The sequence below is a fragment of the Barbus barbus genome (assembly GCF_936440315.1).
Source record: "Barbus barbus genome assembly, chromosome: 44".
In the NCBI taxonomy this organism is placed as follows: Eukaryota; Metazoa; Chordata; class Actinopteri; order Cypriniformes; family Cyprinidae; genus Barbus; species Barbus barbus.
In genome coordinates, this window is record NC_136722.1 from 6,677,676 (window position 1) to 6,693,786 (window position 16,111).

The 16,111-nt window shown below is 41.3% G+C and overlaps 1 protein-coding gene across 2 annotated transcripts in view; it reads left to right on the forward strand.

The window, feature by feature from the left end:
• Positions 1–9,229: 9,229 nt before the first annotated feature.
• The window catches only part of bmp6 (bone morphogenetic protein 6), a 48,018-nt gene continuing 41,136 nt past the window's right edge, over positions 9,230–16,111 (forward strand). The window contains exon 1 of one of the 2 annotated variants that reach the window (XM_079406089.1): positions 9,230–10,226. In XM_079406089.1, the coding sequence (XP_079262215.1) occupies positions 9,848–10,226 (379 nt within the window). In that variant the 5' untranslated portion in view covers positions 9,230–9,847. The remainder of the gene's footprint in view (positions 10,227–16,111) is intronic. The other variant, XM_079406090.1, reaches the window with a different exon arrangement.

Consider the following 16,111-nt stretch of genomic DNA (forward strand, 5'->3'; position numbering starts at 1 on the left):
ACAGCTGAAATTTTAAAACTTGCATATGAACCCCAGATCAAGTTCCCATTATCAGTTTTTTTTTTTTTATCATACTGAATAACATTTTTCAGGGGATTTGTCTTGCATGGTTTGTCCTTGTAAGTACAGTACATGAGTGATTATTTTGCTGATGATGTTGCTGGTATGTACACTGTCACTGATCAGCCACAACATTAAAACCACTTGCCCAATATTGTGTAGGTTCCCTTCATGCTGCCAAAACAGCTCTGATTTATCAAGGCACGGACTCAACAAGACTTTTGAACTTGTCCTGTAGTATCAGGAAGCAAGATATCAGCAGCATATCCTTTCAGTCTTGCACCTTGCAAGGTGAGCCTCCATGGATCGGATTTGTTCAACCAGTACATCTCATAGATGCTCAATTGGATTGAGATTTGGGGAATTTGGAAGCTACGTCAACACATTGAACAGCTGCAGGTGTTGCAGGTGCATTATCCTGCTGAAAGAGGCCACTGCTATCAGGGAACACCATTGCCATGAAGGGGTGTATGTGGTCTGCAACAATTTTTAGTCAGGTGGTACGTGTCAAAGTAATATCCACATGAATGCCAGGGTCCAAGGTTTCCCAGCAGAACATTGCCCAGAGCATTACACTGCTTTCGCCGGTGTTCCTTCTTCCCACACTGCATCCTCTTTCCATTTCCAGTAACACACATGCTCCTGCCTGGCCATCCATCTGGTCTGAAACGTGATTCATCAGACCAGGCAACTTTCTTCCATTGCTCCATGGTCCAGTTCTGTTGCTTACTTGCCCATTATAGGTAATTTCGGAAGTGGACAGGGATCATCATGGGCACTCTTACCAGTCTATGGCTATGCAGTCCCATACGCAGTAAATTATGCACGTGCATCAGTAAGCCTTGGGCAGTCATGAGCCTGACATTGTTTCACCAGTTGTCCTTCCTTGCACCACTTTTGGTAGGTACTAATAACCACTGCATACCAGGGACACCCCAAAAGACTTGCCAGTTTGATAACGCCAGTTGTCAATTATTCAATTAGTCAATTATATCATTATTTGGCCAAAGTCACTCAGATAATTTTGCTTGCCCATTTTTCCTGCTTCCAACTCATGAAATTCAAGGACTGACTGTTCACTTGCTGCCTAATATACTGTAACAATGAAATCATCCTGTAGTAGATCTATACAGTAGGGATTGTAAGATTCACCAATTCGCATCAGTGCATCGGCATAAAAGTTCACGATGCAGTGCATTGAGTTAAGAAAGTGTGCATCGGATACAAGTTGGCATTTGTTTTGCAATGCATTGTTTCTAACATATTTGCAAAAATATTTATTTATATATAATTATTAGTAGACGCACAATAATTTTATCATTTAGAAAGTGACCAATAATTTGTGGCCAATATTTCATATGTAGATTGATTTATCCTCTGTAAACTGTTTCTCAAGCACGTTCAATCACCACTGCTGCTACGTGAATATGACGCAGGCTATCACAACACTACGGAGAACGAGGCGTGTCCTGGGAGTTGCATAGAATATACAGTGCCCTCCATAAGTATTGGAACAGTAAAGACAAAATTGCTCTGTTGGCTGTGGAGTCAAGACATTTACAAATATGATTAAAAGATGAATATGAGACAAAACTACAGAATGTCACATTTTATTATTGGGTGATTCAACACATAGATGTTTTACCAGCTAAGAAGTTCAGCACTTTTAGAGTTTCATCCCCCTATCTGATGTGAGCATAAGTATTGGAACAGTTGCCTCACAGGTCTTTCTAAGTGATCAGCTGTGTCCTATTGCATTAATTCTTCAGATATTAAAAGCAGGGAATGTGTCGAATCAGTTATATCCAGTACTTCTGCATTCTGAATCTTGCATTCGATGATGACACACACAAACCAGGATGAAGACGAGGGAGCTGACTTCGAGAGAAAAGCAAGCAATGTGGATGCTAAAAAAAAAAAAAAAAAAAAAAAAAAAGGGGAAGTCAGTTAGAGCTCTAGCAAAAACAAAGGGCATGGAGAAATCAAGAGTTTGGAAACCACCAGCGACACCAGCAACGACCTGATCGGCTGAGAAAACAACAGTAGTTGATGACAGACAAATCATAAAAGCTGTGAACATGAATCCTAAAAGTCATGTCTGTAAAATCACCAACAACTTCTAGAAAGCTGGGGTGATGCTCTGACAATCTACTGTCCTCAGGAGACTTTGACACAGAATTACAAGATGCAAACCTCTGACCAGCACCAAAAATAGAAAGGCAAGATTAGAGTTTGCAAAAAAGCACAAAGGTGAGCCAGAAGAGTTTTGGAACTGTGTTTATGGACCGATGAGACAAAGATGAACCTTTATCTAAGTGACAGGAAAGAAAAAATGTGGAGAAAAAAAAGGGAACTGCAATGATCCCAAGCATACAGCCTCGTCTGTAAAGCATGGTGGAGGTGGTGTCTGTTACGTGTACTGAACAGGACACAGAGGTAAGTATTAAACTAGGAGTAGTTTATTGAACAGGAGTGAAGACGGGCAACTTCGGGTGAGTAATCCAACACAGAGTTGTCCTATGAGATGAATACTGGGGGTAACAGGAACTATTTGCCTTACAGGAACCTGCGGAGACAGGGACCAGGAGAACTGGAAGCACACACCTCAGCGTGGGGGTTGGAGCTGCAGATGGAATGCACAACTGGAGGAAGATAATTCAGGTAAGTACCACAGGTAAGTCACTTCGATTGTACAAGGTGATAGAACCAACGGTAGAGTCCACTTCGTGTAAATGAGATCGGACCAAGACTGCTGCTGAGGTGTGTGCTTTTGTGGCGTGGCTGATGAGTGGAACTGATGACGTGCAGGTGTGCTCAATGATTGGCTAGGTGGAACCAGGTGCATGAGGGCATCGTGACAGACAGATCCGTGACATTACCTCGGCCTCCCGGAAGGTGCGACTCGCACCGTAATAATAACATCGGGGAGGGGGGGTGGGTGCCCTGGAGGCTGGTGCAGGGCAGGGACACAGGGGAAGCCTCCAGGGCGGATCCAGGGACTCGGGAGACCATGGCGGGACAGGAGAGTTGGGGAGCCATGGCGGGACTGGATGCTCGGGGAGCCATGGCAGATCAGGAGACTCAGGGAGCCATGGCGGGTCTGGGAGCTCGGACGGCCATGGCGGGACTGGATGCTCGGGGAGCCATGGCGACCACAGTGGAGGATGGAGGCCAGACAGCCATGGTGGAGCAGGGAGCTTGGATGGCCATGGCGGTTGAACCATAGTGGCCCTGACCAATGTCCTGAGCATGGCCACTATGGCTACCAGGATCACGGGTATATGACCCCCCTCAAATTTTTTTTATAAACTTAGGGATCTTCCTCTTCTGGAAGGAATCTGGTGGTCGCTCTGGAGGAGCGGGCACTTGAGGGCGCTCGGGCTGCGCAGACTCTTGTGGGGGCTCGGGCAGCGCGGAGCTGGATGGGACAGCGGAGACATAGGAGGGCGCTCTAAAAACGCGGACACTCGGAGGCGCTCTGGAAGCGCAGACTCTTGGGGGCGCTTGGGCAGCACGGACTCTTGGGGGCACTTGGGAAGCACGGAGCTGGACGGGACCAGCGGAGATGCAGGAGGGCTGGGCGGAACCAGCTGAGACGAAGGAGGGCTGGGCGGAACCAGCGGAGACGAAGGAGGGCTGGGCGGAACCAGCAGAGGCGCAGGAGGGCTCTTGTGAGGAGCTGGCACTGGAGGGCACTGTCGAGGAGCGGATACAGGAACAGACTCTGGAATCCAAATTCTACCAATATGCCCAAAGGCACGTGAGCGTCTGTCGGCGGGCTTGCGTGGGCCGTGAATAACGGTGGATTTGGGACACGGAGGGAGAATCCCGGGTGGCGGTATGGGCACAGACTTCTCCGCAGATGGCGGGGACACAGACTTCACCGAGGGTGGCGGCTGGCTTGGGAGATGGGGGCTAGATCTTAGCGCTGACCTGACAGATGTTATGGACGGGTCCAGTACCTTCGCCTTCAGGTCAGCGCTATTTGAGACCCACTTCCGGGCCCGTGGGAACACAGATTTTGTCACGGATGGCAGGCATGAGGGAATCACGGAAGGTGGAGGGCTTGAATGAGGAGCAGTTGATGGGTTGGGATCTGGAGCTGGTGGGTCCTCCTTTTCCCCTATGAGATATGAGGATCCGGCTATCCATAGGGCGAAGTTTATATATTGGGCCAAGCACCAGCTGGGATCACCTAATGGCATCATCATCTGGATCTCCTCATCCAGCCCAACTCAGAAACCCTCTATGAGTGTGAGGTCACTGCAGATAGCTCGGTAATTTATGGTGATGAATTCCTCCACATAATCCTCCACACATCTGCCATTCTGAAAAGACAACAAAATACCTCCTTCAGTAAGTTCATCCTCTTTCCTGGGACCCACATTGATTGAAGCTCACTCAAGCCTCATGTTCAGTAGTAGGTCCAATCTTCTGTTACGTGTACTGAACAGGACACAGAGGTAAGTATTAAACTATGAGTAGTTTATTGAACAGGGGAGCTCAGGAGTGAAGACGGGGAACTTCGGGTGAGTAATCCAACACAGAGTTGTCCTAGGAGATGAATACTGCGAGTAACAGGAACTATTTGCCTTACAGGAACTTGCGGAGACGGGGACCAGGAGAACAGGAGGACTGGGGGACTGGAAGTACACACCTCAGCGTGGGGGTTGGAGCTGCAGATGGAATGCACAACTGGAGGAAGAGAGTTCAGGTAAGTACCACAGGTAAGTCACTTTGATTGTACAAGGTGATAGAACCAACGTGTAAACGAGATCGGACCAAGACTGCTGCTGAGGTGTGTGCTTTTGTGGCATGGCTGATGAGTGGAACTGATGATGTGCAGGTGTGCTCAATGATTCGCTAGGTGGAACCAGGTGCGTGAGTGCATCGTGACAGACAGATCCGTGACAGTGTTGTGGCATGGGCATGCATGGCTGTCTCTAGAACAGGCCCTCTCAACTTTTGTATGATGACAGTAGCAGAATGAATTTGGAAGTGTACAAAACCATATTGCCTACCAATATTCAAGAAAATGCCACCAGATTCTTTGGGAAGTGCTTCATATTGCATCAGGACAATGACCCAAAACACCCTGCCAGTTCAGTCAAGGAATTTATAAGGGCAAAGAAATGGAAAGTCTTAGATTGCCAAAGTCAATCTCCAGATTTAAATCTGATTGAACATGAATTTTACCAGCTGAAGAGGAGAGTAAAGGCAGAAACTCCCCAAAACAAGCAACAATTGGAATTGGCTGCATTAAAGGCTGGGAAAAGTATTTCAAAGGATGAGACCAAGAGTCTGGTGATGTCTATGGGTCACAGACTCACTGCTGTGATTGTGCGCAAGGGATCTGCAACTAAATAATAGCTTTTAATCTTTTGTATCTGCCTTATGTTCAACTGTCCCAATACTTATGCTCACATCAATGAGTGGGATGAACTCTAAAAGTGCTGTTCTTTTTATTTGGTAAAACATATATGTGTTGAAACGGCTAATAATAAAATGTGACATTCTGTAGTTTTGTCTCATATTCATCTTTTAATCATATTTGCAAATGTCTTGACTCCACAGCCAACAGAGCAATTTTGTCTTTACTGTTCCAATACTTATGGAGGGCACTCTAGATTAACATCGATGTCTGTCTGAACCAAAGCAAACTAACTGTACCATATTGAATTGCATAGCATCATCTATTATTTCCCCCATTGCATCGTATTGCATTGAATCGCATTGTGTTGAATCGAAATTGGATCACACTGCATCATAATAGGGGTGAATCGTTTCGCATCACACTGGTAGCTGCTTCATATGTATGGCTAATGTATCATATCGTTGGCTATGCATTGAGATGTGTACCGCATCGGGCTAAGTTGGAGATGCACATCCCTACTATAAAGGTGGAGCTGGGGAAGTTCGGGAGGGTTTCTGAAGTGTGCTGCAACTGTTACAGCAAGCTCTAGCCAGGTATTTGAATGTTAAGCAGCAGCTCATTGGTTGCTAATGTGAAAAGAAACCAATTCGCTGTGCCATGTGAGTAATGAAGTGATTATATCAGACTGAGTTAGAAACTATGGTCTGCGCCATCTAGAGTTTCACGACTGAACTTTGGATTTATCCTTACAGTGCTCAAACCTGCAAACTTGTTTACCAACTCTCAAAACTTTGTTCTTTGTTAAAACCTTTATATTTGCAGGAATAAAGGGGTCAAGCAAACATTTAAAAAAATGTTTCATATCCTTCTAAGGTACATATAAAAAAGAATGGATATGTGTGAGTGCATGTGTGTCTTTAAAGTGAGGCTTTATCTAGACAGTAAGATGACAGGAAAGTTAGTATGTTAACTGACCCCACACAGACTAACGCACAGGTCATTCATCATGCTACTGACAGCCAACTAGTAACTGACCCTTGAAGAATGGATGAGTTCAAACATGAATGCTGCACTTTTGCATTCCTTAATAATGCTCTTTACTCTCTTCCTTCCTGTGATTGGATCCCCTGAAAAGATTGTGCCATTTTTTGATCATTTCAAGTCAACCTGTTACAGCCATGTATTTTAAAGTTACCATGAAAACAAACAACTACATTAGCATCTTGCTTTTGCAGATGGTCCAGTGGAATGCAATAATTGGTGAAATGGCATGCTGTACACACATTTTGTCTTATGGCTGTGAGCAAGTGTGTGTTTAACACTTTCAGCTATCAATTGAAATACATTTACAGAGGAATGCTTAGCTTTTATCTCGCTTAACCCACTTATCTTGTCGCTGTCTGTTTCCTTTCACTGCTTAAGATTCTTTCTGTCTTCAAGGACTAGTTGACTCAAAAATGAAAATTCTGTTATTTTTTACCCTCATGTTCCGCCAAACCTCTATGGTATTTTTTTTTTTCATTCTCTCTGTAAAGTGTCTTAAAAAATATCTTAATTGCTTTTCCACAAAAGGGCAGTTCATAGTGATCCAAAATGTAAAGGAATAATACAGGTGAATTTGAAACGTTAAAAGTTAAAACAACAAAATTTGCGGCGTTATGTTGATTATCAAAAAAATATTTAGTTCTTGTCAGTTTTACACTCATTCTAGGTTTTACATTTACCATGTGGCAACAAAGTTTTAAAAGTTTATATACATTTTTTCACAGTCACACTCAACACTAACAAGCATATTGTTTATGTCTTATTAAAACAGTAAGTATTTTAAGGTTTTCTGATTGGCTCTAATCACCTTACCTGTAAGCACCTTACCATAAACCTAATTATATTGAATCCAAAATTTTTATTCATTTATTTTTTTCAACATTTTTATTTGTTTATATAGTATTCATATCTGTCATATCTTATTATATTAGAAGATTTAAAATATAGTGTACAAATCACATAAACTACTTTTGCCTAAAAGAATGCATATCAATTCTTACCCAGATAGAAATTGAAGTCTATCCAACTTGCGCAAAATGCTATTATTTTTTTCAATTTAAATTTTGCACAAATGTGTGTGTGTGTACCTGGTATTTTCCATATTATGGGGACCAACTGTCTCCACAAGGTCAAACATTACTGGTATCACTACTTGGTCCCCATGAGGGCAACAGCTTATACCATTAACCCATAATACCATTTTTTTTTTTTTTTTTGTGAAAATCCAAAAATGCAGAAAGTTTTGTGTGAGGGGTAAGGGTAAAATAAGGGAATAAAAAATGCAGTTTGCATTTTTTTTTTACAGTACCATTATGTCAAAGGAATGTCCCCATAAAGCATGGAAACCAGTCTCTCTTTCTCTCTCGCTCTTTGTGTGTGTGTGTGTGTGAGTGTGTGAGTAAGTGATATCAGTGATTGGACTGATGAAGGGAAGGGAAGGGGGTGGCTGGCATTGATTTGTGTCGCTTTGATGCATGCTTTTCTGCCCCGCTAGATAAGATTAGCCACTTAGAGAGATAACAACTCACAGCCATTTTATCAATCTGAATCTCACCAGACACAACATAGTGTGTGAATTTGTGTGTGTGTTTTCTGAAATCAGTCTCCATAACATAAACATCTAAATTATCTCTCTTATTATAGTAAGTTCAGTGAGTGTCTCATCTTTAAAGCATTGCACCTGACCCTGACCGCAAGCATCAGTTTTCTGTCTGATGTGATGTCTGTAATCTCAAACATCAGAGAACTCCTTTAAAAATACCTAAGATAGGTGATCAAGATTTTACACAAGATAAAACAATAATCAAGTTCAGTATACAGGTTCTAGTGACCTGTCAAGCATGCACCCAAAAAACCCCCCTATATTTACCTTTACAAAAATGTATGCATGTAGTGGTATCATGGAACATTTTTTCCAATCATAATGTTTTTTACTGATTGATTACTGTATGTACCATGAAATTACAGTGCTTAAGGAATATATGTCCAAAAACAAATTCTATCATGGTACAAGAACACAATTACCACAGTGCCATGAATGAATGGTAGCTAACACCATTAAACTGTACTGTTTGGTCCTGCTTGTTTTCCTCAGCCTCTTGCGGTTATTTTCTGTGTCGTTAGGGGTCATGCTTTGGCCATAAAATGCCTCGATTACATAGCGCAAGTTCATTTATTATTTTGAGGAGATATTTAGAAGTAGCCTAACTTTAATCACTCGGATAATTACCCACAAGCCTTTCGGGTATCCTTTCACGAGCGAATATCGGTCAAAAGAGTTTACTAGCCAGCATTGTTTACGCGTCTACACCTATGATAAACCCAACTAACAATGTTCTACTCAGTGCATGCACACTAAAGTAGCCTAACGTTACACGTGTGCTGCTGTAACTTACACATGCGTGAGGCTTCCTTGGTCCTTGGTTTGCGTCGTCTAGCCCATTTTAAAAAGGCGTTAAACTAACTATTTGAACTCTTTTTCGACTGCGCGACAGAACTTGAACGCTTTTGTTTTAATAAACGAATATGAAACGACGCATTTACATGGCATTGTCATCGACGCGCTATTAAAAGTTGAATGCGCCCGCGTCGCGTCGCTCGTAGGCAAATTGTAGACACCTGAAATGGTCATCTACGTTAACAAAGAAGACACGTAGCCCACATAAAGACGAGTTTGAGGATGTTAAAACTGTCTTCTAAAGCTCCACCTCTGGACGCGCGTACTGGGGCGGGCTCGAGACGCGTCTACCTGCTTCAGCTCCGTTATCTAAAAAGCGTCTGAGACAGACGCGCTGTCCACTCTACAAACACACTCTGTGGGGATCAGTCTGAGGTCAAATCAAAGAACTGAACGGAGAGGATATATAAACATGTAAAAGTGACGGATAACTTTTTCTTTATTCACAAGTCACTTCACATTTGATGGGACACACAGAAGTTTCCAGCTGTCTTCTGTCCGGAGCGAAGCATCACGCCGAAGAATTGATGGAGATTTTGCGAATTGAAAAACAACCTGGACAACAGCTGCCATTGTTTTGCACAGGATAATACTGTTTTATATAGTTTACAGCTACAGCTCAGGGGCTTTACAGCCTGATGCCATAGAATAACATATTCAATAACTTTATATTCCTTCAGAAAACCATCTATGCACTTGTGCTGTAAAGAACCCAGAAACCAGCACAGATCTGAAGACCCCATAATGTAATCATGAACCATGCAAGCAAAATGGTCCACATTTGAAGAACCTAGCTGTAAGATCCTATGGCTTGAAGCAGAAGAGAAAAGGGGAAAACATTGGCTTCCAAGTGATTTTATATTTAGAAGTTAATACACCCTCATCATCATCATCACAGACTGGATGTAAAGATGACAAGCTTCTGGTTTGCTCTGCTGGGCTTCTTGTGGAGCTTTTATTTGGCAGGTAGCAGTTCTGTACTGGACGGATCTGAGCTTCAGCCCAACTTCATGCATCGGAGGTTACGAACTCAGGAGAAGAGAGAGATGCAGAAAGAGATTCTGTCCATACTGGGACTGAACCACAGACCCAGACCGCATCTGAACAGCGGCAAATACAATTCAGCACCCCTCTTCATGCTGGATCTGTACAACAGCATGTCCACTGAAGAGAAGAGCGACGTGGATCAGTACAGATCACTGTTCACCACCACAAGACCCGCTTTAGCTTCACTTCATGACACAGAGTTCCTGCATGACGCGGACATGGTCATGAGTTTGGTCAATTTAGGTAAGTTGGACTTTTACATTTCTTTTTTCACTCTTGTGTCTATTTTGATAAACACGATGCCATCTCAGTATCCATACGGGTCTAATTGATCAACAATTTATTAAGAATTTAAATAATGTTTTAATCATTGATTTATGAGTTCTGTTGAGCATCTCGGTGTCATGTATTATTCAATCAAAAAAGATAGCTCAAGCACACTTTTCAAGCAAATAGCTATATAACAAAAACATACTGTAAATGATTTTAGATATTGTATAGGCTATTGTTTAATAAATTAAAATATACAGTAGTATTCAGGCACTTCTATGTTCACAGTGAATGTGATGATCTCTGTTAAGACATCTAACACCTGTGTGAACTTGAGGAGAACTGACTTCATACATCCACTAAAAAAAGCCAGTCAAAATGGCTCAGAAAACTGTACTTTGTTATCTAGTGTGATGACATTCAGGCATGTGTGTGACTTTAGTGAACAAATACTCTTTTTATGTTTTTTTATTTTCAGCATGCAGGATATTTGCTTTGACTATAATTTTAGAGCTGAACAAATATATTTTTTGAGGTGCTCTTTTAAAAATGTTTTAATAATTTTTGGTACTTTTATATTTTGTTATCTAATGCAATGACATTAACACATTTTAAGTGTGAAGTTTTTGTGGCCTTTGCGTTTGTAAAACATTTGCATGCAAATACATTATTTCTTATAATGAATCTTATTCTTTTAAAAAATACATTCCCCCATTTCAATAGCTTAAATGTGCAGGCTATCATTCTAAAATGTTTATTATTATTTTGTTGCTTGGAGTGATAATGTTTGATGTTGTTTAGATTTTTCTATGGCAATGTTTACTATAGCTTGTAGGACTGAGGCATTTAATAAAAACTTTCACTGGAGTGCACATTGTATTGTCAAGGCCTGTCAGGTCTCTTTGAGCTCACTAAGCAAAAATATTTTAATATATAAATTGTATTTTGCGCATTTATCGTGGTGATTAAAGTACCTTTGTATATTCATCGGTACCAGACGAATGATGGTGCTGCTCATTAGATTTTTGTTGCATATCACCCTTCAACACTTTTTTAACTGACATCTATCAAGCCTACACTGACCCGGAGCACAGTGTCAAACCACGGGTCTGTTTATGCTCAGGGAATCTGTGTGGTTTGCGTCAGTAAACACAGACCTCATTAATGGAGGGAGTATTCGTGTCCAAGATTCACTTGTTTATGTGAACTTCCCTCTACAGGGGCAGGAGTTGCCCAATTAAGTTAATTATAACAATACAAATTCTTCTGGCTCTGCTCACTGCAGCTATGGGCCAATTGTTGGGTCAGTTGCCAGAGATGCTTTTGTGTGAGTTGCGACATTCTAGTTGTTGTAAGTAAGCAGGACGTTAGCAGAATTTTATATCAACTGACCAGCAGTTTGTTACCTGAGACAGGCTTGAAGTGGCTTTAGCAGTGTGTTTCAGTGACTCATTTCAGTCAAAGTTATTGGACATCTGAGGACAGGACAGATCGGATCGTTTTGCACTAGTATTTTAATATGGTTTTGTTCTAGACTCTTGTAAGGGAAGTCATATAACTGGTTTTATGTGATTTGTCTATGATTCAAGTGGTGATTCTTCATGGTCATTTACTGCAGTCATCCATCTAGAACACCTATGACTAAGCTCCAAATGTAGGAGAAAAAGGAAGCATATTTGCATACAGAAACTGACCAGTGTTTTATCACATTCAAAAATAGCCAGGCAATGTGAATCACCTTATGACTGTAGGAAAAGTAGTACAAATTTCCTTTTTATGGTGTGGCTTCATAATTAGTCAGGATTTCCGCACTAAAGAGAAACAACACTAGTGTGTTGTACACCATTATTATTACCTACAAATTTAGATTTTTGTTCTTAATGTCTTTGTGGAGCTCAATGTTAGGCAGAATGTTTATACTTTTTCACACTGTGAAAGAATGAAAAATTAGATAGAAAGCATCATAAGTAAATGACTCATGTATTATACTGCAGGTTTTCTAAAGCTGTACAATAGGTTTGTGTGAGAAACAGACCAAACATGACATTGTCATTCACTTAAAAGCTTCCCCTCTAATGTAGCTCTCAAATTTCAGTTAAACACTAAAACTTGATTTATTGGAATATTTGCAGATATGAGATTTGAGAACTGGGAAGATTATCAGAGTTAAGGTCTGTTTCCAATACAAACCTGCTATATGACTCTAAAACAGTTGAAATATAAGAGTAATAAATATACATATATGAATGAATGAATGATGCATTTATATAGCGCTTTATTGTGTATTGCTGTACGCAAAGCGCTTTACAATCATGTGGGGGGGTCTCTCCTCAACCTCCACCAGTGTGCAGCATCCACTTGGATGATGCGACAGCAGCCACACTACAACGGCGCCAGTGCGCGCACCACACACCAGCTACAGGTGGAGAGAAGAGAGAGTCATTGAGCCAATCAAGTGTATGGGGATTATTAGGAGGCCATGATAGAGGCCAGTGGAGGGAATTTGGCCAGGGCACCGGGGTTACACCCGTACTCTTTGTGCCATGAGATTTTTAATGACCACAGAGAGTCAGGACCTCGGTTTAACGTCTCATCCGAAAGATGGTGCTTTTTGACACTATAGTGTCCCCGTCACTATACCGTGGCGTTAGGACCCACACAGACCACAGGTTGAGCACCCCCTGCTGGCCTCACTAACACCTCTTCCAACAGCAACCTAGTTTTCACCTGAGGTCTCCCATCCAGGACCAGGCTCAACCCTGCTTAGCTTCAGTGGGCAACAAGTCTTGGGCTGCAGGGTGATATGGCTGTGGCATAAAGTATAATAATTGCACATAAGCCATGCAGACTTTTATGATATATGATGCTTTTTGCCTTTTTAGAAGCTTTGGAAAAAAGGTTAATCAATTAGTACCTAGTATGGAAATACTTTTATATTACTATACTATTATATACACTATTATATAATATTACAAAATTACATTGCAAAATGTGCTTATTTGTGATTACACATTTATAATGATGAAGTTGCACTTTAGTACATTTAAAATATGTTAACCTTAAATTTAACGCCAAATAACAATAGATAAATAATAATCACATCAAAATAAATATAATTCTATTTCTTATTATTTAATTTTTATGGTCCCCATGTCTACAGAAAAACTAAATTATATCCTAATTGACAATGTCACGTCATACAAATGGAAGCATGTTACATGCAGAGGTTCGCTTGAGCCAAACTCTGAGTTTGACGGATTGAGTTTGAGTGATCTTTGTGACAGATTCAGGAACATTCAGTGTTCTTGATGTTCCTAATTCTCCCAATTCTTCCTCACCAGTCTTGCTCTGTTTATAGAAGGGTAGAGGATGCCCTAAGCTTTTCTTGGCACAGAGAATTTTGAGGAAACTCCCATCTCTTGTTTGCACTGGTAATATTGTGTATTTGTCTTTTTTTTCTGGATAAGGGGGATCTTCTAGTAATCCAGGGAAAATCCATTGGGAAAAAAGCATTCCAGTTTTCTCTCCTTTGGCCCATCATTGCCTTTTTCCACCTGGATCTTTTGTGCTCACTCACATTTCCTCCTGTAACTGTCTCATACAAACATATACGCATTTCAAAGTCATTCTTTTCCACAGCTCACGTCTTAACTAGAGCCCAGCTGTCATTTCTCCACTTAGCAAAGTCAACAGCCACCCAAGAGAGCAGAGGTAAGCTTCGCTTTAGGCCTGTAAAATAGTAAAAGTGACCCACAAACAGAGTTTTAGGGGGTTTCTCAGGAGCTTAACAAGGTCTAGACAATCCTAGCTTCTTATATAACTATATGAATCCTGTATATCACAATGCGCTTTCATTTCGTTCTTCCGCTCTTAATAATAGCCCCTTTCACACAGTAATACCAGTTAATTGCCATAAAATTACCGGAACGACTTTACCGGTAAATTCAAAAATGCGCTGTTCACACAGGCAACGACATTCCGTCTTTTTTCCGGAAAAGCACCATTCACACATCCATTCCAAAATACTGGTAAATTCTGTCACATTGTTAACCTCCAATGGCTGTCAGTCTTTTTGTTGATGGTTTAATTTTTGTTTCAAACTTTTGCATTCATGCAGCTGCTTTTGTCCCAGAGACATCATACTAGATGACTACAAACCAGTGCTTAATTTGAAAATTTCAAGGTCCCGGAACAAAGCGGGGTGATGGATCCGGCATGTGATTAGAGGAGGGAGAGGTAACGGAGCATTCAGCCGATCACATTGGTGGGCCAGTAATGAGGGGAATTCCTGCAAACATTTATTCAAGAGAGCAAGTAGGTTATATGAGTAAATAAATCCACACAAACTAGCAGATTAAATCAGTCATTTGAAAACAGTGTGAGTGATTCAGCTGGTCCGGGTCTTCTCTATCAAAGTGGTTTCACAACAGCGCATCGCATCCGATCCAAGACTTTCGCTCACATTTCGGGACAGTTAACAAAATTGTAACTTGCTTAATCGGGTCATTGTTGCATCGTCACAAAATTTTATAATTTGCACGTCTTTTTAAGCCAATCGGTACTCGCGCGCTCCAGAGGCTGTTTCAAGGCTGAGCGCTCACAGTCACATCCATATTGAGTTATTTTACGTAGTTTGTTGTTGAACTTAAGTGGCCAAATACACACAAAATTGCGCAAAAATGGCCGTCCTGGCGAGTATCCAGGTTTTTTCTTAAGTATATGTGAACAGTTATGTTACACAAATGCAGAGGTCTGTGCGACGGACATGGACGGATACATGGGAAAGTGTGGAGTGAATGCGTCATCTGTGTCAGAAGGTTATGATTGGCCCGGAGTAGAGTCTTACGTCAGCGCGTTCTGAGCTCGTACGTGGTCATACCGGTAATTTTCCTTCTGCGTTCACACACAGCAGAATTCCGGCAATTTACTGGTAATTTTACAACTTCTCATACCGGTAAATTGCCGGAACGAATTTACCGGTATTTTTGAAAAGGTCCTGTTCACACATGATCTCTTTACGGCAATTTACCGGTAATTTTCCGGAAAAGTCTGTATGTGTGAAAGGGCTTAATGTCTTTCAGTGTGCTGAGCTCCAAATCTGGGCTGAGCTGTTTGTTTTGCACCACAATGTGTTCCTAAACCCACATTTTATCACATAATTAGTTGACCGCAATCAATCAATGAATTGTTTGATGTTGGCTGCTGGTTATGCACAACATGGATGACCTCTTCTGAAAAGACGGCCCGTGGATAACAGACACAGGAGGGTTGTATCATTTCTAGTCTGCATGCGGGCGTTAACATGGAAATTAAGGAAGGAATTTGAGTTATGCTTTAGCTCCGTAAAGAAGGAAAGGGATTTTCTCAAGGGTGACTCAGCAGACTGATAAGAACTGTTGAAAACACGCAGCAAATGAGACTAATGGCCAGGCACAGATGAAATCTGCAGATATTTTTGCACTCATTTTGAGGAAAATTTGGCAGAATTCTGGATTGATGTAATGTGGTAAAATGGAACTGCAGTGCTGAACTTTTGTTAGCACATTTACATTTAGTCATTTAGCACTGAAATATTACATTCTCCGTGCAAGTACCTGGTCTTCATGTGCACAATGCATCTTAGTCCAACCATAAGAATGTAATAACTTGCTCTGCCTTTGGAAACATTCTTTCTATGAACTACACCATCCAATCACCTCTCCATAGATCAAATCCCTCTCTCTTTTTTTGGAATATCCTGATTCACAGGATTCATGCATTGTTAACTTTAAAGCAGCTTTTTTTTTTTTTATCACAAATTAAGCTAAAAAAAAGGAAATGCATAAAAAAATCATCATAAATCATGCATAAAAAAGATT